The following is a 24817-nucleotide window of genomic DNA, read 5'->3' on the forward strand; positions in this document are numbered from 1 at the left end:
CTCCTAGTGCTTCCTCTTCCTCCTCCTCCTCTCCCATTATTTCCCAACTTTCCTCCTCATCTGCCTCTGCGCTGTGACCTTCCTCAGAACCCTGTTGTAATTCTGAACTGTCTCCTTCTTCTCTGGAAGGGTCAGGCTGGGGAGGCAGTTTCCACCCTTCCTCCTTTGCCCAGTCCCTGACCCCAGGATAAGGACAAGAAACATTGCCCTCATGAATGGCGCGTGTGTGTGTCTCACTACAAATATAGTACTATAGATCACAGAGATGCTATCTAGTGAGCAGAATGAGGACTATGCTCCTTGCCCTCACTAGCGAATTATGCTTGCTAGACCCTTGCAACAGGCAGGGACGGGGGCAGGAGCAAAAGAGGACAGCTTTTCAAGAAACATTCTGCACCACAGTTGTGAAGCCAAAGTTCTCTTCAGACAACACCCACCCGTCCCGAAGCCCACAATTTATTGGTAAAACTAAAGGCTCCAGTATACCTGAAGGAGCGTCTCAACCCCCATCGTTCTGCCCGGACCCTGAGGTCCAGCGCCAAGGGTCTTCTGGTGGTTCCCTCTCTGCAAGAAGTGAAGCTACAGGGAACCAGGCAGAGGGCCTTCTCGGTAGTGGCACCCGCCCTGTGGAAGGCCCTCACAGCAGATGTCTAAGAGGAAAACAACTACCAGACTTTTAGAAGACATCTGAAGGCAGCCCTGTTCAGGGAAGCTTTTAATGTTTGATGCACTATTGTATTTTAATATTTTGTTGGAAGTCGCCCAGAGTGGCTGGGGAGGCCCAGCCAGATGGGTGGGGTAATAATAATAATAATAATAATAATAATAATAATAATAATAATAATAATAATGTCAGGGGTTCAGAAGGAGAGACACAGGAGGGGGAGCAGATGGAGAGTGAGGAGGAGGAGTACGAGGGGGGCGCAGGCAGTGACAGTGGCCAGAGTTATTCCACAAGCCTCTCTAGTGAATCGGAGGACTCACAGAAGGGAGCGCCGGTGGCCAGAGCAAGGGAGATTCCAAGGGAGAAACCTCAAGAGGGAGGGGCCAGCGGGGAGTCCCTGAGCAGCAGCTGGAGATCAGGACCAGCGTCTCCACCAGAGCGCAGTGGGGAGGGGGAGTCCCAGGAGTCGGGACCAGTGTCCTCACCACCAGAGGGAGGAGAGGAGTCAGGTTTGGCAACACCCACATCAGGAAGCGGGGAAACGGTCAGAAGGAAAGTCACCGGCTGGGCGCGCGCGCCAAGTTCAAATGTACAGGAGCGCGGCACAGCGGGGAGCCCGGGAAGGGAGCCAGGTCCTAAAGCCCGCCGGAGGGAGGGGCAAGACTCAGGAGGCTCCGCGTCAGAGGAGTCCAGGAAGGAGGGAACCCCAGAGGGCAGAAGGACCCAACGCAGGAAAGAGCAGCGCAAGAGGTGGAGCCGGGCTAGAATCTTAAACTGGTGTGGGTGGAGCAGTGAGTCAGAGGGGACTTAGCCGGTCTAGCGTTAAGACGTGGGTCTGCGCGCCCAGAGCTTGGAAATGGAAACTAAACTTCAATAAAGACTTTTGTATATAATATCCACTGGGCGTTGGTCCTCTGTGAGCTGGGACCTAGCGGCAGTCCTGACAAATAATAATAATAATAATATAGATGTTTTACAGCAGAACAGGGTCTGGGGAGCTAACAAAAATGTCTAAAGCAGTTGGGAAGGGTACAATTTTTGCTGGAAGAAGTAGCAGGGAAGAGAGGAAATGCTTAATTCACACCCACCCCTGCCACCACCAATGGGTTCTCCTATGCAACCTTTCCCAAGATGTCCCCATGCGTTGACCATCCCACAGACATCTTGTCTCATGAGCCCAACTGCAGGAACAGTTGTAGGCGAGGGTGAAGGGGAGACATGACTATCTGCAGAAGTGTTAAGCACCCACAACTCCCCCCCCCCTCAGTTCCTCATCAGTGTAGTGCCAACCCGAGGGGAATGTGGGGAAACCCAGAGCTCTGGGGAAATCAGGCAGACTTGCTCATGTCCCTTCAGATGACTGATTTAGTTCTTGCTTTTTGGATAAAATGTAAATATGAAGGAAAACTGGGAAAGATGCCTTAATACTAGGAGCAGGAATCCCTTCCAGTCAGGCCAATCTTAAGCAGGATATATAATCAGCTCTTGTAGGGCCGAGATGTTTGCACACCTGAGCAAACAAGAAATTCATTCCTTTGAAGAAATGTCTCTAACAGCTGCTAAAAAATTTTCTTTAGAAATTCAATTTAATATGTAGACTCAGGGTTGACAGCCCAGCTATCTCTGATTAATAATTGCATTATTAATCCCCCAGATTGCGGCAAATGTCACTTCAAAGTCAAGGTGCCCCTTTGTCACACCCCTCAAATATTTGATGGAAGCAGGTCAAAGCAAAATGAAACATTAGCGAACAGAAAGGCTTTGTATTCTGTATGTGGGCACATCGATGACCTTGGGTGAACTATGAACTATTTACTAAACCAGAGATCTAAAAGAAGAACACTGAGACTTTGTCATCAGCTCTGACTGTAATGCTTACCTAGGGTTGCCATATTTCAAAAAGTGGAAAATCTAGACACAAATGTTGTTCAGCTTTTCCTTTTTGCGAAATCTCAAAAAAAAAAACTAGTTTTAAAGCTATTTCAAGGAAAGTCATCAAAAGCTATACTTCTGACATGGGTTGCCATATGTCTGGATTTTTCTGGATATATCAGCAGTTTCCACTGGGACACCCTTTCCGACAGCCAAATCTCGGCTATGTCTGGGAAATTCTGGACATATGGCAATCCTAGTTTACCTGCTGGAGAAGATGAAACTTGGGATTGAGGGAGGATGGGTTCTGCCCAGGGAGGGGGGAGAAATTTTATTCCATTCGTAGTCAAAGGTGAACTATGAGAACTGAAACAGTCAGCCTAAAAAATTCGCACTTTGCTGAATTTTGCAATGCAGTTCTTCAACCAGTGTCGACAAAAATGCACATATTAGGTGAAAGTGTGCATAAAAATAATATATTAGTGAAACTAACATGCAAAAATGCATTACAGTAGGAGAAATTGCTTGCAAACATGTGTATGCCGGTCAAAAACTACATTAAAACATGTATACATTAGGGGAGAAGATTCACTAAAATGCTAGGGAATTTTTATGCAGGCAGTAGAGCAATACTACCATACGTAGCTGGTAAGCTCCTTTTAATTAAGTCCTGCAGCAGCTACATGTGGACAACTTCAGTGTAAGAGGGGTTGTATAGTATGTGGGGAATCTACTGTGTAAATTCGTGTCCTGAGTGAAACCAGGCTGCGGGTTAATGCAATAGCAATTTTCTTCTGTGAGTATTAAACTCCACTTGGCCAATAGTGGGTTTTGTTCACCTTATCTCACAGCACTGACTTGTAATTTGGTATTTTTTCCACTGATGGCTATGTGAAATAATAACAATGTACTTCATGGGGGTGCCATGGTGGAATCCTTGGTCCTCACTGCCTGATGTTGACGGTGTGGCTGCTACTTTTGCATTGTTCTTCCATGAGCTTCTGGGTTAGCCTGAAAAGTCGCGGGGCGTGCAGACGGTACCCACCCTATTGTTCCATCCATGTCAGCATTGATAGGCACCCTCGGATTTTCATAAGACCCAGAAAGTGTAGGGAGGAGCAGTGTCTACTGGTTCCCACGTCACCCGAGTCAAGTAGAAAGCTGCACCACTAGAACATTGTGTTAGGCATTATATTGCATATAATGGGGTGGCAGGGAAAGGAAAGAAGCCATTCAGAGTGGTAACTGTGGGGTTCTGCATACAGACCAAACAGGATACACTGAGATCATGTGTATCAGTTGCTAGTTTTCCATATATTCGGATTGTGAATGTCAGGCCAGCGAGATTGTTCCTCCTGTGCTAAATAACAGCTTTGGGGAGGGATTTTTGTTGAGTGCATTATGGGTTAATCCTTCCTCCCCTTCTGTCGAGGTCCAATTCTGCACCGACACCACAGCTACAATCTGCAGGTTTGTTTTAAAGGTTCACATAACTCAAAGTGTGTGATGGCTTGGTTGTCATATAGAAAAATGGCACTCTCTTTGCAGTGGGGTGTGCATGGAGACAATCAGTATTTTCATGATATTTCACTCTCCCCGCCCCCAATAAAAAAATTATTACACAGCATAAGTTGGGAAAAAGATTCTTGGATATATATTTTATTTGAGTGGTTTAGAATATCATACAGTAAACAAGATTTCTGTAAAAGTTAATTTATCCATAGTGGTGCGTTTCATAAAAATAGTTGCTCACTTACAGCCTTTCTGTGACTATTAATACATGGAATTATATTTATAGCGATAGAGCTGTACAAGGTAAATTCACAGCTAACACTACACAGAAATATTATTTGGAATGGGGTTTAGATGATGTGCTGTCTTCACAGGTTATCAATTACAACCGCATAAAGCAATTACCGCACAAGGATTTGCTGGGCACTGTGCAAATCGGAGTTTATGCAAGCATAATCTCAACTATTTACTCCCCAATGCTGTTTGTTTCTGTTCATTATACATAGGAAATAATATTGATGGATGTGCATTTCCATTTAGATTAGGGAAATTTTGTCCAACATCCAGATTTAATAAATTAACAGTGAATTATGCCAAATGTCTAGGTTGGAGGATAAAGATATATCTCTAATTTCTTAATTAAAAACTATATATATATATATTTTGTAAACAGCTACATATCTTTGTGCTTTCTTAAAAAATTATAATGGGACTAGTTCTTAAAATAAGCATCTTGTTTAAAAGGTGCAAAATCCTTTCGTTTGACTTTTCCCAACTATGGTAGAATGATGCCTCCGTATCTCCTGGAGGAAAAATGAAGCTGGAAGAGCTAGCAAGAGGCTGTTCTCCTGCGCTGCCCATCACCAGAATGGCTAACATCCCATCACTGCCTCACAGCCTTCTCCAAATCAAAACTTCCACCAACAGGATTTCTGCTCCATCATTGAGCAATGTATTTCCCAGTTACACGAGAGTTTGCCAAACACATCATTCCTAAGCATAGTTATCTTGGTGATTTTTTTATTTATTAAAAAAAACAACCCACATTATTACCGAGTTGCTGTTGTTTGTATTGCTGTTGCTGGGAAAATAGCAAACCTCTCAGGGATAAAGAATTGATTAATGGAGCTCATTGGAGAAGCTGTTCTTCACCGGCGTGGGTTGAAATGTTCTCATGGCACTTGAGATTCGAAAGTTAAAAGCAAGAATGTTCTGAATAAAAATATGGAAGCAAGGTAAGAGCTGGATGCCTGATGTATATATGAATTTAGATAACGGAAGAGGATGTCTCTTGGAGCTCTGCCTTAGAATTTCCTAGAGTGTAATGGGAGACAAAAACTCAAGGATAGTCATGTTAAATGAGAGTTGGACAAGTGTTGAGGCAATTATTAGTTCCTGCAGGAAATGGAGGCTTTCTGAAAGGAAACTGCATTTTTCAATCTTTCAAGAATCACCTTCTCATCATAGTGGTCTGGGAACTGCATGTTACAGTTCTCCATGTCAAAATTTTTATGGTACCAAGTAATCCTGGTCCATGGGGGGGGGGGAGTGTGAGTAACCTGTGGCAATCTCCTTTTTGAGGCTAGGCTGGGGAAACAATTCCACCCCAACATACAGAAACATGGGTTGTTCACAAAAATGGCAGTAGAAATGGTATCGCACCAGCTAATCCACTAGGATTGCACACCTTGCATAACGAATTATGCTACTGGTTTTCGGTGATCTTTTCCAAAGTGTTAACAGTGGAGACATGTCATGGATATACAATTTCAAATGCTTCAAACCCCTGTCTGGATATGTTGAGAACAATTTATTTACAACATTTAACTCAGATAAAAGATTTCTTTTTCCACTTTTAGCTTTCTCCGTGCAGTTTTATTTAAGGCGATGTTCCAGTTTGTGATTGCTCTAACTTCTTCCAGTTTCTTGATATAAAGTTTGAACGAAAATCCAAAGTCCTTCATGCAGTGGAAAACAACATACTAAAGCTACACTGCACTGTCCTTGTGGTTGACTGTCCTTCATATTATTTTGGTTTCTTCCATAGCTGCCAAAGTCTCTGAAATGAAACTGGGGGACTTTAGGGTCACATTTAAATACTGTGTGACTATATGCTGCTTCAACTTATTAGGACGCTATGCACGTTGTCATGGAAATACATGTTATTGTTTCCATTTCTCAGTGTTTTGAGCATGTATGCGTGTGTGTGACAGTTAAAATAAATTAAAGTAAATCAATGTGAGACAGACGCTAAGAAGGATGTTCTGCATCACTGCGAAACAGTTAGAAGGCAACAGTCCCTGATTTATCTGCTCATAGCTGAAGTGCCAGATTTTAGTACATCAGGTAGCTTGTCAGACCCAGGAATCTTCCATGGTCCTGGTGAGACAGTTGCCTTCCGGGCTGTCGTGTTCGTGCTACGTGTGCTAATGGAGTGGAGGTGTCCCTTCCGTGGGAACTCACTGAGCTTCCGTTCAGATTCCTTCTGGCTGTGATCCGTGTCACTTCCATGCGAGCTGCTGCTATTGCTACTGTATGTCTTTGTAGCACCAATGGAATCGAGCTTGACGTGTTCGGAAGCTGCAGCCAACTTCTTCCCTGTGACAGCTGAGGCACTGTGATCTTTTGCACCGAGCGATCCTCCTCTTTTGCTTTCCATCCACTTCGATCTCCCGGCCAGTTCATCATTGGTTCCTGCACACCCAAGATCTTGTACCGCAGCCTCGGCCATTGTGCTCAGTCCAACCGCCTTGCTTTCTGACGCCGGCCAGCCGCTTTCGCCAGCCTTACCCTTGCCTTCTGAGCTTCCTTTCCGAGAAGCCTCTTCGTGCTTTGACCTGTCTACCTTTTTAGGACTTGCAGACCTCTCTCTCTGCTCACCTACCCTTTTCTTTTTGTGGCCATTTGCTGAAAGCTCTTTTGGTTTTCTTACATCATGTTCCCTCTTGATATCCCATGTTGGCTCTGGGTTTATCTGGTGGGAAGGGTCAGAGGGTTGGGCTAGATGTGATGAAGATAATGGTGAGACAATGTCATCAAGGGAAATAGTTACTTCCGGCAGACCTGGGGAGGTGGCAGAGGGAGAACTCCAGGAGTTTGGTTCGTCTGTTGCAACAAAAAGGAACAACAGTTATTTCCACTGCTCTTTCACTGAATCTGCATCACAGTTCCTAGTAGTTAAATTTAAACTCTAGAGACATTTCTTCAGTCTCCTCTTTAGGTGAGAGGAGGTGGGGAACCAAGACAAATCATGCCAATGGAAACAGTGATCATTGACTTTGGAACATTGTGAACAGCTCTAAATGGGTCAGCGGGCTACACATGACATGGAAACTGTGACTGGAATTCCCATCTCCTTTACCTGCTCACATGCTCTGCAGCTTTCTGGGGCACTTTAAGTTAGGGAACTGATTCAAGGAGCAAAGTGTAGACAGACCCTGCCTCCTTCCCTCAGTGCCATAAACCTAATCCCATTTATTCCCCAAACCATTGCTCATGATTGCTCTTTCTAAAATAAAAAGATGTTGAGAGCTCCAGTCAGGGAATTCCTACATCGTGTGTAGTTTGACCCTTACACACATAGGGCTCAACTTTGCTATGAATAAAAACACTGGTAAAAATAGGCTGGATTAACCATTATGCTATGCACCCTACAGAATGGAGATAAATTCATACTGGAGCGCTATCTATTTTGTATTTCACTGAAAGCACCGTCCTTACTCTTCTAAAATAATCACAGCTCATAATGGCTTGTTAATGTTCTTGCTGCCATTATGGATTGCTCTGCAGATCCTGTGATCATTTTGTGGCCACTTTAAATGTTACACATGTCACACAAAGAAAGCACTTTTATATATGAAAAAAGACTGATTTAGCTGTATACAGACTATGTTAGTTGAAGCTAGTTCACATTGAAACCACTCAAGCTTATGTCACAGCTAACTTGCCCCATTTATCTAAATTGGTCTAAAGACCAACTAACTTAGATTGGATCTAACACATTGGCTGTGGTGTTATGGGCAGGTGTTGTGATTTTCTGTAATTAAGCAATTTATTTTGTTAAGGTTGCAATTCTTTGCACCCTTACGTGGAAGTAAGCTTCATTGGACACAATGATAAAAGGTAAAGGTAAAGGTACCCCTGCCCGTACGGGCCAGTCTTGACAGACTCTGGGGTTGTGTGCCCATCTCACTTAAGAGGCCAGGGGCCAGCGCTGTCTGGAGACACTTCCGGGTCACGTGGCCAGCGTGACAAAGCTGCATCTGGCGAGCCAGAGCTGCACACGGAAACGCCGTTTACCTTCCCGCTGGTAAGCGGTCCCTATTTATCTACTTGCACCCGGAGGTGCTTTCGAACTGCTAGGTTGGCAGGCGCTGGGACCGAGCAGCGGGAGCGCACCCCGCCGCAGGGATTCGAACCGCCGACCTTTCGATCGGCAAGTCCTAGGTGCTGAGGCTTTAACCCACAGCGCCACCTGCGTCCCAGGACACAATGATACGTACTTTCAAATAACCATGGATGCTGCTCTGTTTTAAAAGGCCAAAAACTTGCAAGCAAACAAAAAGAGCAAGGAGCCACATTTCCAAATGTGTGCATTCAAGAATACGTCTCATTAACATAATATGGACATAGTGAAGGATGTTCCTGAATTCACACATTCTGAGTTGTGGCTCCTTGTTTCTGCAGCTATTATGGACAGATGTGAGACAAAATGACACATCAGTGGAATATAGTGGGAAAATCTTTGCCAATCCACTTAAAAAAATAAGATGAACTGAACTGGGGTGGGTGGGTTTTGTGAACATTCTTGTACCCATAGACTTGGTGATTTAGTGATGCCCAAAAAGATGTAAAAATGCTCCGAGGGGGGAAATGGGAGGCACCTCTATTACCTCTGCTGTGCTGGATTGCGCAATGCTGATGAACTTACTACAGATGGCAAAAGAGAGAGCAATGTTCCATATAAACATTTGCGAATAAGAGAGTGCATCTGAATATAGGTACATCCTACTCATCAGAGCACACTTAATAAAAAGTGTGATTGAATGCCCATTGCAATGAGCAATAAGCAAAAGTCAATTTAGAGCAGTGCTTCAGAGTATGTCTAGTCACTTGTTACCTGTGTAAGTAAAAAGATGTTTTTGCCTTTAGGCCCATTGGTTGGAGGCTCCTTTGGGCTTTCCACATGCTCAAGGCAAACGCCTGCAGCGAGGCCCCTCTTGGGCACTCCCTGTTCAATCTAGAACCTGGCAAAATCTGAGTTACATCTTCATCCAGCTTCCCTGATGTCACCATGCAGTCAAATCTGAATAGCGCTGTGATGACATAACAGTCACTACATGATCCTGAGGGCTGGATGAACATATAAGTTTGCTAGCGAAGTAGCAGGGGATCAGGGAAACAATGTTTTCAAAAATAGGTGTGAAAACAGCACAAAGTGGAAAACAGAGTTTACTTGTGGGTAGGAATGGGAGGGTGAAATTTGACTCAGTTCATACCTTAGAGCAAACCCACAAAATCCACAAGTTCTTTTGAAGCAAGACATGAAACAAAACATAGTCATCATTCAAATTTACCCTTTTTTTGAATTTTGCAGTGCAGTTCTTCAGCCCAGTAATCTGTACAAATATGCATATGCTATGGTAAAGTATGCATAAAATGCAGTCTATTGCAGAAAATTGCTTTGCAAAACCTGTATCTTAGAATAAATTCTATGACTGGATACAAAATTGGATCCAAGTTGGATACAAAAATGTGTGTCTTAGAAGAAATTCACACTAAAAAGCTGGTGAGTTTTCATGAGGACATGGTTTGTTTTTTAATAGCAAACTGATATGGGAATGTAGAGAACTGAACTTTAGATTAGAAAAACAAGAAACAGAGAGAAACTGAGATGGACAGAGTCATGCATTCCCTACTCAGGGGGTAGTTTTCACATCCCTTGAAAGCATACAGCTTGCCTTCAAAATGAAAGCGAAAATTCAACAGAGCTCTATTTAAAAACATCCATCTTCATAAAGGCAGTTAACAAACAACTCCATTAATCTCCCTCTCCAAATCATTATTGAAGAAGGGGAAGGGAAAACTCCACACCAGTTGCAGGTCTAATCAGTATCTACTGATCCAAGGCTGTACCAAATTATCGTTCACGTATAAATAATTATCAGGCACAAACTCAGTTTCATGAATTATATGCATGTGCAGAGCTATCTGACAGATTTGAATCCCTTCCGCTTCATATTGTACTTAGTAACAAGCCCCAAGGGGCTTAGACTCCAACATTTTACAGTTAGAAGATGACAGGGAGGAGAACAAGGGGAATGTGAGCAGATACTTCTACTCTGCTTGGCACATGGGAATACAATGGCTGGTTTGCACGTCGCACTAAGTCAAACCATTGCTATGTGTGAATGTGTGAGCATGTGGCCGCTTGGCTGCTGAGCTAAACTACGGCTTGGTTTAGCATGTTGCCCTCAAATCCTGTCTGCCTGAGACCCAGGTGAAAATTCTCTTGATCTAATGACCTGCCTGTGAACCTATGACTGACAGCCTTCCTCTTTCTCTAGCTGAGGGTACACAGGAAATTATTACCACCTTTGCTGTTTTTTATCATCATCATCACCACTGTTACCTGTGTTGCTTTGGGGATGGGAAATTCAAAATCTCTAGGGTGTATCATAGGCCATTAAGATAAGTGATTTGCTGCTCAGAAGGAAAACCTTTAAAGAGCTCTGCTCAAAACATAATGGCTCATTTGGAATTGTTCAACCATTACTAAGATGATTGCTTTTCATAACATATCTAAACATGAAAAATGCACAATTTTATGCTTTAGAGCCATTGGATTAATGATTTTTCTCTTTCTGTGCTTACAGGGAAATTCTGGGGACATTTGGTAGTATTTCTGAGGTTTTTATTCTTAAACACTTTGCACAGACATAAATGAAATAGGGTATCTTTTCCTTCACAGCTCCTGTAATCCTATCAAACATCAGATGAATGTTTTAGTGTTTCTGACTAGAAGCAAGGAAACTGTGACATGGTGAACAACAATTTGTTTCTATGGGCTGGATCTTGGAGGGTTTCCTATATTGCTGAGTTGACATTGTGAATAATTGGACACTGCTGCTTATTTATGTATTATATATTGCTCATTATTATGAATTGTATTAATATAACTGTTTTAATTTGGTATATTTTATGAAAATTATATTAGGAATGTATAGTACATTGTTTATTACGTTTAAAACACCCTATGGTCTTGAGAAAGATATATAAATGTCTTAATAAATAAACAAATACTTTAAATCTCTCCAGGGCATTAAGAGTGGCCTGTCTGTTTCACTGAGACTTTTGTCTAATAAGACAGTGACGTGTTGAGACGCCACAAAGGGAGAGTCACACCTAAGTGGGGATTTGAATCTACATTTCTTAGAGCTAAACCCTAAGTTCTAACCCCAGGACCTCACAGCTTCCATAGTTCACAGGCATGAGATTGAAAACATTTAATAACTTTGGATCATCTACGCTGGGCAATCCCCTGAGACAAATCTATCCAGGAATGCAGTGTAAGGTCACAATTTGGATGAAGTTACAGGGGTGAGAAGTTCTAGCTTAGACATCCATGGAATTCATGTCATGGACAAAATCATAGGGAACTAATATTTAGCTCCTGCCCTTTTCTGTTCTCCCTCCTACAGTTATGGAATCCCAGATCTTTCATCTACCAGGTAGCAGTGGCCAAAAGGCATATTATTATTATTGGTATTATTTAATATTTACAACAGTTTTCTAAGGTAGGTCCCAATTATTGCAGACTGGAGTTGAGGTCAAGAGAGAATTGCCTACCTAAGATCAGGGACAGACTTTGGTAATATGAGGGAGGACATCAGTTGGTGAACTCCCCTACATAATTCTTATTTTCACAATAATTCCTTTTTTATTTATCATTACTTTGCGCCCCCTCGGCTCAGCGCTCTGTGTGGGAGAACCACCCACACTGCCCTAAATGTGCTGCTGCTAATGAACAAGCTGAGGAGAGATTTCGACCACAGAATTCCTGATTTATAGCTCATGCTCTTAGCCCCAGCTCTACATCAGCCTCGAAGCATGTCCCAGAATGCTCTGTCTATGCAATTGCCAGAAAGGCGGTGGTTTTTATTCTCTACTGCGGATGCAGCTAGTAAAGACCACGATGCTAAGGTTGGGATGGTGTCATATATCACAAAGAATTTGTTTCATTTCAGCCTTTTGGCTTGAAATCTCAGCACACCAGCTATTCTTGTAACTAGGGTTTCCTGCAACCTTTGCTCAATCAGATCTTTGAGTCACAACCGGCTTTGTTTTGCTGCTTCCACATCACAGCCCTGGAAGACGTTACTTTTAAAAAAGCCCGTAAAAAGATATATTACAAACTTGTTTTGCTGATGGCCTGGGAAACACTTAGCAGACTTTGTTCAATTAAGAACAAGCAACAAAAAGTCACTCCAGCCCCAAGTCCTTCCATCATGATTTAAGATATTGCTTAGTTCAACTTCTCTCTTCTTTGTCTCTCCACGGCTGATCCTGTTGTTCACACAGCCTCCCTGGGTCTGAGTCTCTCCAGAAGGAGAGCAGCTACCAGGCCTGTGCAGAGGGCAAGGCGAGGGCAGCCAGGTACTCTTGCCCATGCTGCTTTTTGGTTTGAATTTATGGCTTTCTTCTAACGAGACTCCTGCCCTGGGCCTCAGACAACCTCTGCAAGGGCCTGGCAGCCACGACGCCCGTGTTGCACATGCATTAAAATAACAGCTCAAACACCTCTAACTCTCTGATCCTGAACAGGGATGTTACTGAGCACTGCAATTACAGGAAGCCCCCCCTCCATTGCAGCACAATACGTACACAATACATGCATCACGCCAAACCCGGAAGTGACCTGGAAACATCGTAAAGACGTCACTGAAACATCACTAGGAGGGAGGAACAGGGGCAGAACAGGGTGTTTGCAGGCTTTTTGAATGTGTTTCAATTATACACAATTTCACCAACACGTGTGGTGCCTCAGAATGTAACCAGGGAGCTCTCTGTGGTTTGCCTTCAGCTGCTTTGCATACCTACGTGCACTGTTTGTAGTGAAATTAAATATGAACCAATAAATGCTTTTTACTAGTCAAGTAAATAGTCCCAATACACACTATTATCATAAGCTTATGAAGATATGAAGGGAGCCAGTATTCATTTTCATTTTTCTGTTTCTATTTATCTCTTTTCATTTAGTTTTTAAGAAACTATTTAGCTCCTTATTAAATCCCTTTTGCCTAACTGCACAAAAACTGATTTCACACTGCACACATATATTGACACTGAATAAAATGTGCTAGCTGCACATTAGAATAAACCCTGTTCCTTCTTGACATCTTTACACTTTTTTTTCCTGTTTGAGAAAGGTGAGAGCCATAATAGACAATGGAAACTCTTTGCTGAGAGAGTGCTCTATGGTCCTTAAGTTGTTTTTATTCAAAGAGACTGCCAATTCCCTTTTTTGCGACCCACGTTTTTGAAATGACAGCTCAAACACTACAGTCTTTAGAAAAATCATTGATGCTCCATATACATTGTAAATATTATGTTGGAAAGCAAAAGACTAGCTTCACAAGGAATGAAGATAAATGTTCTACAAAAAACCCCATCACAGTGAGGGAAAATGAACGATCCAACCAGCATATCCATGAGATGGATACCAATGGATCAAGAGGCAGCCCCCTTTTCAAAACTCATTTCAGCTGCAGGTGGAATTGATTCTAATGGAACAAGAACATTCTAAAAAGCAGTGAGACTTGTTTTCCACATTAATTTTTTTTACACACTCAGGAACAGGAAAAGATATGCTTTTGGGTCTCATTATTTGAAAGATGATGATAGATAAGAAAGAAAATAATTGCAGAATTTGCATGAAACCTCTATTGAACTTTTCCTTTTATTTTTCTCACAGTTATTCCCGTTAAGTTCTAATTTGTGAATCATGACGAAAGAATGAAGTATTATGACTTTTCAACACCATTTCAACCCCTTGTCCCCGCTTACAACATGCACACACCAGTTCTTCCACATCTTCCTCTCCCAAACTTTAACCTGCCCCCGTTCCAGCGCTCTTGATGCAGGCAAGATTGTTGTCCACATGCTTCCATTAGAGACCTGGGGTGCATCAGAAGTGTGGAGGAGGGAATTACTGTATTTTTCACACCACTGGACGCACTTTTCCCCCCTTAAAAAGTAAGGGGAAATGTCTGTGCGTCTTATGGAGCGAAGCCAGCAAGAGCTGCCGCTGCCGACAAGCTCTGCGCAGCTCTCCCTTTAAAGCAAGAGCTGCATAGAGTGTGTCTGTGGCTCTGGCTGGGTTTACAGAGAGGCCGGAGGAGGGACTGCCGTCCGTCCCTCCTTCCGGCTCATTGTAAAGCCAGCAAGAGCCGCAGCTGCTAAGCTGAGCCGGGGAGGAGGGAGGGAAGGGGATTCCGTTGGACCCTCCCTCCTCCGTGGCTCGCTTTGAAGCAGCAAAGTGGGAGGGAAGCCGCTTACACCCGTGTAAGCAGCTCCTCTCCCATTTTCCTGCTTCAAAGCAACCACGGAGGAGGGAAGGAGGGGACCCATGGATCCTTCTCGCTGCTTGAGGCTGCAGCGGATTCCCTCCTCCCGGGCTCCCTTTGAAGCAGGAAAGTGGGAGGGGAGCAGCTTACACGGGTGTAGGCACCTGGGTTTCAGGAGACACACCTTCAGTCCTACCTGGAGAAGCTTTCAAGGACTGAACTTGGGATCTTCTCCATGCTCTCCCTATTGAGCTATGAGGGCTCCCTCTCTTCTCCTCCCCTCCTCCTATGCAGGAGGCCTATCTCGGCTTGTCACTATAATGTATATATCTCAAGGGCTTTGAGATGCATATAAAATCAGGCTCAGCATTATTAACTGGACTTAGATAAGCCATGGTTCCCCTTCCTTCCCTCCTCTGAGGGAAGCAGCAAAGCGGACAGGAGCCGCCCGCTTTGCTGCTTTAAATAGTTTAGTGCAACATTCGATTCAGAATATATTTTTTTCATGTTTTCCTCCTCTAAAAACTAGGTGCGCCTTATGGTCAGGTGCGCCCTATGGAGCGGAAAATACGGTAGGTTGACGTGTCCACTTCCCAGCAAGCCTGATGCCGCTAAAATTGCTGTACTCTATTCCCCCGCACCCAGCTGATGGCTGGTCAATATGGGGAAAGGAAGAGCAGCTTCCCAGGACCAGGCGGGCTGCATGGAGAGGGGTCAAAAGGCTTCATGCATGTGCTCCAGTACATCACACACTTTGAGCTTTGCCACCCCAATTTCTCGCATTAATGCTCTGACATCTTTAAAGTAACTAAAAAGGCAACTTTCCTATTAATAATTTCCTTTCCTTCTGCAGATGAACTCCATCTGGGGAGGAAGAAGTCCTGCCAGAGTATAGCTTATGCAGAGCAGGAATAGAGCTGCAAAAACTATTTCACAAGGTGCTGTGGAATTTGAAATTATAATGAGTTTTGGATTAGTTTTTATTACTCTAATTAAGCTAGAGTCAGTCATAAGATGGGTCCATAAATAATGTAATAAAGGGGGTAACTTTAATAAATTAGTAAATGGGCTATATATTATATTCGTGGAATAATTTAGGAGTTAGGAAGTGCACAATTTATTAGCCACCATCCTGAAGGCAGAAGCGCCTTTATGCTGATTGCTTTCTGTGCCCTTACGTAAGCCCACTGTTAATGACCAAGGCAACTGTTCTCCCTCCCTCCCTGCCCCTTCTGCCCTGCTCAGGAGGAGTCAGGAGGGCTGTGTGTGCAGGGAAGGAGCCTCTACTCTGTGATTCCTTGGCCTCTCCTAGGATTGCTCTGTCTGCATATTTAGCAATGCAACCAATAAGCAGTTTAACATTTCCAGAGCTTCACAGATAACACTCCTGAACTTATCAATTAAGCAACAGTTAACAACAGTTTATAGATAGGAAAACCTGGAAAACTAGATGTGGGCCTATGTTTGATGTAATACTCTACTGAAAGAGTGCCCCCTTTCTTTTTTTACCAGCCTCTTATTCTGTAATTTCCTGCCAAGGCTTTGAACAATGTTGGCTTGAAGGCCTGTCACTCTTCCTCAGCCTATTTCTTTTCTGCTCAGATAGCTCTTCGTATTTCCTTGTCTTTCCTACCGGTATGCCAGATCAAATGCTTTCAGATTTCAGCTTCTGTCTATTTGTTCTGTCATAAATGCTTTTGTGGGATGAAGGACCTTATCCTCTTTCCAAAAATGACCAGAGCTGACATGGTGTTTTCCCCTTCTTCTTACAACCAGGCATAGCAGTAATGTGCCATGCTAAAAGTTTGTGAGGTTACTGATCTTCCAAGCCGGCAATTTCTGGGAACTAGTTTAGATGCTTCTGCTTTTGAGATCTACAAAAATAATTCCCACACAGTAGTATAGGCTGTGTTTTTCTGTCCATGGAGACAGAGGAGCCCTACAGTGTGCTCTTGTATATTTCTCCTCTGTCTTTCATCTTCTTCTGTGTCCAGTTGACTGCTTGGACACTGCAGCACTGCAACACCTTGGAGTTGAGACTTTCCTATGCCTTTCTGGCAGCCTGTTTGTCCAGCTGATCCTGGCCCATAGGTGCTCACAGGGCAGAGGACTTCTCAGATCAAATCCCATGACACAGACCCAACGTCAGGCTTATAGATCTTGTGATCCAACCACAGACATATCAAAGTCCACCAGCCTTGTATTGGGGCTTGTCAATAGTGCCTCTGCTCCCGCTTTTGAGGTTCTCAAGGGACAGCAAAGAACAAAACAAAGCAAGACTTTTTTCCAAGCCCTTCCTGGTGGTGGCCTGCCCGACATGGTTGATGGGTTTATTGGGCTTGGTGAGGTCATAACATTATGCAGGTCTAATCTGAAGGCACTTTTCCCAAGTGCCTATTGTAAGAGAGACCCTCCAAGGGAACACTTTCAAAACAATCCCTTTACAAAAGGGGAGGGGAGATGATAAATTCCAATTATCCCAATAAATAGTTTATCAAACTGTGGGGCTTCTTATAATCCTTTTATACAAGAACATTTCCATGTAGCCAGCTTGAGGCTTCCCTCTTTAATCTTCCTATTTAGCCCCTTCGATATTCGTTTCCCATTGACTTTAAAACCAAATATAAAGAAATCCACTACACATACTTTACAATTCAGGTATGTTTTGTCTCCAGACTGCCAGCTACCACCTATTTATTAAATCCTTCAATAGCTGTTCACCCAGAGGCAGAAGACGGCAAGAACATTTTGGATATCATGTTTGAAATGAAGGCTGCAGAACAATGTTATTAACGACTAGTTTGATCCATTTAATTAATCTCTTCTTTTCCACACCATGGATTTTTGAAATTGGTAGAAATGAAGAGTATGGCTACTTGGAACGATATATTAATATGAATGAACTATCTTAGCACAGTCAAGGTTGTCACAAGAAAGCTGGTGCCGGAAGCCAGAATAACTATGGGGGCAAGTCCGTCTGAGCACATAACACCAATCCTGGTATAACTGCACTGGCTATCAATCAGATTCTAGGCCCAATTAAAAGTGATGGTTTTGACCTATAAACCTTATGCAGCCCTGCAGCCCAATATCTCAGCTCAATACATTTATGTGCGGGGACTGCCCTCCCCATAAATGAACTTGGACCTTGCATTCCTCATTTGAGGCACTTCTCCATGTGCGCTCTGTGAGGGAGGTGCAGAAAGCAGCAACAGGAGAATGGTGGTTCCCTGTTTATGGACTGCTCTCCCCGATGCCATCACTATCTGCTTTTTTGGTGCCCGGCAAAAACATTATTATCCTTTGGACCTTAATTTTCTGCTTATCTTTTGGTGGTATGACCAGCACAAAAAAACACGCACACATGGACAACACTGGTTGGAGACATGTTGCGCTCCTTTGGGGGCTCCTAGAAGCTATCAGCAAATGACAGTGGCCACACCCTGGGAACAGCTCCAACTGGCTGGCTAAACCCAGTGACCGCAGCCCATGGGTCTCAAACTCTTGGTGAGTTAGGTTACTTCTGCTGCATGTGAAGACAGGCTCTGGTGGATTGGGTGGACGAAACCAAGAGTGGGTCCAATGGTCAAGAAGGTGGCTTCTGTATGTGTTGTAGAGGGAAATGAGGGGCGGGTGGGGGCTCATCAGCCTGGGAAGGTAGCCCATCTAGAAGAAGAAAGACTCTGATCCTAAACCTCCACTGCCCTGCAGGATATCTTCGGGACAAGAAATGGCGGAGCGGGAAACCCTACAGAAATCTAGAGTCGAGTCCCAAAGATGGTTGGATGGTGCCTTGCATGCCTCCTTCCAGCAACTCCTGCAGCCAAGTTGGTGCCAGATGTGCTTTCCATTGGAGCACATCAGCAAGGCTGAGATTTGAATCTTGTCATTTGAGCAGCCCAGGAGCTCTATACACACTGCCCAGTCTTGTTCTGGTAATGCTGTGGTTTGACTTCACCCCAAGAGGTACACTCCATTGTCTTTTGAGACAGACAGATGCCAACACCACACACACACACACACACACACACACACACACACACACACACACACAATGCTAAGTTGTTTTGTCCTTGTTTTTAATGTTAATTTTTGTAAGCTGCTTTGAGTTTCACTTTTCTGGGGGAAAGTGATTAAAAATTATCTTCCTCTATGTGGTATTCATTGAGCATTCCATGCTATTGGCCTTTTCTTTCATAAACAAGAATGAATGGCAGACCCTGACATCACCACCGAATGTCTAGAATTCTTGTGTATGTAGCTATTGTGCTTCATTAACTTCAGTTTACTGTGTGGCTGTATCTTTTAGTCAGAAGAATATTCAGAGGTTTTAGCACTGTGATTTATGCCACCTGACTGAGTGCAGACAGGTAAAAAAAAACTGATCTCCTTACAATATTGCACACTGCTCCACGATTCATTATTTGCTTCTATCAACAAAGGGACATGCCCCAAGGATGCATGCAGTTAAAATTAGATGCGCTCTCACTTTTTTCGGGTTCTGACTGCTGCAATTTGTAGTGCAGAGCCACGCACACTTTATGCATACTGATGAAACAGAAATGCTGATTGTTTTATTCATTGGCGTCTTGTTCCCCTCAAAAGACTAAAGTGCTGCCTTAGAAGTCTTCTGGCCTGGTTAAGATCTGCTCAGCTTCCGAGGTGAAACTGCATCAGATACTTTCAGGCCATTGTCATTTAGCGAAGAGTCTTTGTTCTGAGGGTGGACTTTCTCCAACTTCAGGGTGGTGGCTGTTCCTCTCCTGGCAAAATATTTGAAGCCACAACAATGGCAGCGCTTGCAGCAACACTTCCAACCCCAACTAAAGAAAGATGCTTGCAATGGGAGGAGATGGGTATTCCCTTATTCATTTAAAGCACCCAACTGCTGCTTTTCCACACAGGGTCACAAAAACAACAATACTGTTTTTAAAAAGGAAACTAGCAATTATAAACAAAACCTTCCATAACCGCCTCCTCTCTAGTCAGCCACAGTTTACAAAGAAAAGCAGCAAGAAAACAATTCATTCTAAAGTTTATATGCCAAATGCAAAATAAAATTATATTTTCAAATCAGCTAGAAGAGTAAAAAAGGAAAAAGGGGGGGAGTGTCTGCTAGGAATGAGAGTGGAGAGAAAGTGGTTCAGTTTGTATTTTAAAGAGAACCTACCTAATTTGCACTTCCCGAAATTTAAATATACAGATTTATAGGAAGCTACCCTTCAAACTTCATGCTTCTCTGAATTTGGTAATGCAGTCCTCCAACAAAATAATGTCTACAAAAATGCATATATTAGGACAAATTGTGTATAAAAATGCATTATAAATAGGTAAAAATGTGTATATTTAGGCAAAACTGCATACAAAATCATGTAGATCAGAAGAAGCACTAATATTCTGATAAATTTTGTGAGAACTTAAAAATTAAGGCAAATTAAGGTGGAGACTGGAAGCATGAGAAACTGAGAGAAACCAAAATGGATAGATTCATCCTTCTCTGACGTCCAGCAGCCATTAGTGTCCCTCCTTCCAGAGGTAAAGAATTCCACAGCCTTGTTGGTAAAACAGAGATGGTTGAGGGTAGAAGACAGACTCCCCTTTTGCATTTTAAAGCCATGCAAAAGACCCAGCTTCAAACAGCCACTCAGCCATGGAGATCAAGAGCTGTTGAGCAGCTGACCCCATGTGCCATCTAACCTACCTGATTTTGCCTGGAATAAATGAGCTATGAAATATAAAACCCTTTTAAACTGACAAATGCTACAGAAATTATAAACAAACATGCTTAGCGTGATGCATCTGCCTATAATCTGTTTGTGTCTTCAAAGCATGAAGCGACAATTGGCCTCGAGTGCAAATCCCAAAAGTTCATTTTGGAATCTTTTATTTTATTTAGTTTTTAAGGCCATGATACAAGGTCTGGATCCCTGTGTGTACATGGGGATCTACTGTGTGTAGAACTTTACATATGCCTGACCTCAAAGGAACAGATCACATGGTCAAAAGCCAGGTCATGTTTCTATGCACGTCCAATTTTGAACAGCCAATTTTGAAGCTCCTGAAATCATGAGAATTGCCATGAAGTGCAGTCACACACTACTGGCACATGTAATATATTTCTACATTTAATCTTGTACTCAGAAAGAGGCTTGCACAGAAAAACAAGCCAAATCTGAAAATGGGTCTAAGATACCATATTTTTCGCTCCATTGGACGCAGTTTTTCCCCTCCAAAAATTGAGGGGAAATGTGTGTGCGTCCTATGGAGCGAATGCAGGCTTGTGCCATAGCCGTGCGCAACCCCTCCAGCAGGGAGAGGCTGCACGGGGCTAAAGAGGAAGCCAAAGCAGTGAGCAGGACCCATCCCCCTCGCTGCCTTGGCTTGTTCCATAGCCGCGCGCAACCCCTCCGGCAGAGAGAGGCTGCACGGGGCTAAAGAGGAAGCAAAAGCAGCGAGCAGGATCCATCCCCCTCGCTGCCTTGGCTTGTGCCATAGCTGCGCGCAACCCCTCCGGCAGGGAGAGGTTCTGTGCAGCCTGTACGCTGCTCTTTGGGGCTGGGGAAAAAAATAGATTTTTTCCCTTGATTCCCCCCCCTAAAAACTGGGTGCGCCCTATGGTCCGGTGCGCTCTATGGTGCGAAAAATACGGTACATAACAAAGAGGAAGTCTTATGCAGACGCAGCAAGCGCTTGGGGGCAAAGTGATTATCCCTCACCTTTCCTGCTGCAACCATCCCTTTAAATCTGTGTTAAGGTCTATTTTATTCAGGGCCCAAGGCTGGGCAGATTGAGTCCTCATGTTTTAATGTCCTTGCATCTGGGAATGTGGTATGGTTATGTGCTATGAAAGAGCCTCCAACAAGTTCTAACCTAACAGAACCATCTATTGCACAACTGTGAAATTCATGCCCACATTTCTGCTAGGGCTGTGAATAGCTGTGTTTGCACATAATGCAAAGATAAACCATGGCTTAGTGGGACTTGCTTGCTCCCAGGGAGGAGATCTCATCCACTTTGCATCTCGCTAGTGCATATGGTGCAATTGCCTCATTTTGAGCGGGGCACCCCAGATTTACAGAAGCCACCCCAACTTCTGATGCCAATCCCAGATGTCCTATTTTAGCTCTCTCCGCCTCCATGGCCTCCACCACTGCCGCTGCCACCTCTGCCATATTTCCAGAAGGCGGTACCACAATAGCCCGGGAACCAGAAGACGTGTGTTTTTGGTGCCACGCTCTCCTATTCCTCTGGTGTTGCATCCTGACGTACGTGTGTGTATGGGGGGGCAGTGGGTGATAGTGCTGGATAAGGGCGTCCAGTGGTGAGATGGGGGGGGCAGCAGTGGTGGTGTGTAAAGGTGTCCGGGGCAGGATGGTGTGGAGGCAGCAGCAGAGGGGAGCTCATGTCCCAATTTGCCCTCCCAGAATGTTGGATGGGCATGCTAGTTCTTTTAGCTCAGTGTGCCTATTAGCAGTCCATATTGTGCAGATGGAACTATATTTGAGAAAAAGAACAAGCACAATTTGACATTAAAAAAATAAAAATGCAACAAACAAACAAGCAAACATGTAAATTCCTCAGACCCTCCACCAGAGACCTCAGTGCAGCCGTATTTGGAAGGAAAATTTCTGTTGGACATACAGAACCTGAGTCTCATCAGAGAAGACGGCAGGGTATAAATATACAACAACAACAACAACAACAACTTATGGGAGCAGAACTTATTCAAGTATGTGACCATGTGAAACAGAATCTAATTAAGGCTTTTTCTGACATTCTAAAGCTATGAGAATAATTTCTGACTGCCTTTTACCAGGTATTCTCAAATGCATTGTTCAATGAGGAGGTAATAGCCCTTTTAGAAACCGAAGAAGACTTTAGTGTAAACAACCCATTAACTGATTTCTCTGACTTGTGGCCTACAGTTCCAGTCCAGCATCTGGTGAAGTAGGGTAATTGCTCACGGAAGCTCATGCTCTATTGATAAAAACGGTGCTGTGGGAGGAATTTTAAAACACTCCAACGCAGAGGAAAGAGTAATTACATCTGTGATTGCAATGCCAGTCCCAAGAAATTAAATGGTTCAAAGTAGTCCAGATGACGGAGTCAGCTTCTTTGATTCAGCTAACTGTGGTAAAGAAGGAAGCTTTGGGGTTATGTGGGCACCTTCTTCAGATCAGAAAAACAGGATACACAACCTCTAAATGTTCAGATAGACCTCAACCATAACAAGGCCCCCAGATTAGTTAGAGCTCCACTCTGTAAAGGTACTTAGCATAATGGTTAATCCAGCCTGTATGCTTGATGAAGGGAGAGAGGAGAGGTAGACCTCCTTTTCTTGGCGCACACACAAAAAAAGATGTTAAGAGAACCATGATCACAGAGGAAGTTACGTTGCAATGTTTGGCCTTTCAAAAACTTGTGAATAGGTTATATTATTTTGACATGCATTTGTCATGGTAACTGTAATAATTTACTGGAGACTGGAAAATAAACATACATTTATGGCACCAAACAGAGCTTATTTCCATTCATTCTGAACCATTTGCTGTGCTGTTTTAAACAGGTAAAACAAATCAGACTGCAATCAGAAATCTTTTCACTCTTGATCTTGAATGGTTTCTGGATTGCAGCCATGCAAGTGGACTTTGTTATCAAGAGTGGCGTATTACTATTATTTTAAGCATAAGAGTTGATAATAGTTTCTAATGAGTTTGAAAATAATTTTCGTCAGCACAATTCAGCAGATATAGTTGTCTGACTAAATTAATGGGACTTGCACATTTACAGTACTTTTCCATGTATAAGACTATTTTTTTTTACTCTAAAATAATGTTCAGAATCTGGGCTTGTCTTATACACGGATAGTATCTCCCCCCATTTTCTTAAATTGGAGTCCCCCAAAATAGGGGGCATCTTATACATGGGCGCATCTTATAGACGAAAAAATATGGTAATTTTGCACTTCACTTTTCACCATTTTAAAAAAGTTAATAATGAAGTCAAGAATTCACAGAGTTTGAAATGATCTTTTTGCACAGTAAATATGAATTGTGCTTATTTTCCACTGAAATAAATGGAGCTTAAGCTTTTAATTGTGCACAACTAATTCTGTTGGATTGACCTCAATACCTTCATGTTATGAAGTGATTATTTCGGATGTTGCCCAAGTTTTGTACACAGATACTGACTATGTAGCTGGAACTTAAAAATGTTGTGAATAAACTGCCAATCCTTAAACTAAATAAATTGCAATGCTGTGCCATTTTTTAAAAGTAAATTTCCACAACTTGGTTTTGGCTAGGGAGCTGAACTCCGAAACCACCGTTTGTTTGTGGGATGCTCTGATGAGCATAGAAATGAGTGATGGGATAGAGAATATTTTGGCTCCATGCCTTTTGTATGTGTGAATTCAAAGCTAGGCACATCCGAAAGCCATCAGTGTTAGCTATTCAAGAACAGGAAAAATTCATTCTGAAAAACTTGGGTAGACTGAAAAATTCACCCAAGCAGAAAGTGCTTTATTTTGACCTCTTAATTAAAGGATGAAAGTGAGCTAGCACACACCCCAGTATATTGTTCTGCCAACACCCTGTCAAACTACATTTCAAATGAACTGCATAAACGAAACAGTGTAGAATACAGTGCTTAGAACGATAATGGACTGCTATATTTTGTATGTTGTCCTGTCTTTCATGAAAGATTCATGCCATTTGTTTTATGATGGGGAAACTCGATCAGCACAAGCCACTTGTAGGCTCCTCATTATTTTCTATGGGAAATTAAAGACTGCACTCCTATACTCAGTCCTGCTGAACTGAATGGGATTTACTCCCAAATACGCATGAATAGGAGTGCAGCCTTAACTCTGTCAGCTAGAGTTCATCAAGTTTTATTAAGGTTTCTCACCTTTTCACTGTAAAGGTGAGAGATGAGCAATGAAAGTGACCTACTGGGAAAATATTTTTTTAAAAAGGTATTTCTTAGTTTATACAAAAGCATCTTGCATTCTTTTTATGAAAGCAGTGAAGGTTCCATCATGATTCTAAACATGAGATGCATCATGGGAGTTGTATTACATATAAGAAGTACTACACTGGACATCAGCAAAGCATGACAAAATGATACAAACATTTTAGGTATGGGGAAGTAGAGAGAAATTTGAGCAAAAAAGAGCCAATTGGGGCAATCTAAGTTAGGTTGC

At 43.0% G+C, this 24817-nt stretch overlaps 1 protein-coding gene across 21 annotated transcripts in view; it reads right to left on the reverse strand.

Moving 5' to 3' along the window:
- Positions 1 to 4167: 4167 nt before the first annotated feature.
- MAGI2 (membrane associated guanylate kinase, WW and PDZ domain containing 2) overlaps positions 4168 to 24817 on the reverse strand; it is a 628972-nt gene continuing 608322 nt past the window's right edge. For 19 of the 21 annotated variants that reach the window (XM_083701301.1, XM_083701299.1, XM_083701289.1 and 16 more), the window contains one exon: positions 4168 to 7153. In XM_083701301.1, coding sequence (XP_083557427.1) covers positions 6354 to 7153 — 800 coding nt within the window. In that variant the 3' untranslated portion in view covers positions 4168 to 6353. The remainder of the gene's footprint in view (positions 7154 to 24817) is intronic. The other 2 variants (XR_014555823.1, XR_014555824.1) reach the window with 1 other exon arrangement.

The sequence above is a fragment of the Podarcis gaigeae genome (genome assembly GCF_964106915.1).
Source record: "Podarcis gaigeae genome assembly, chromosome: 10".
In the NCBI taxonomy this organism is placed as follows: Eukaryota; Metazoa; Chordata; class Lepidosauria; order Squamata; family Lacertidae; genus Podarcis; species Podarcis gaigeae.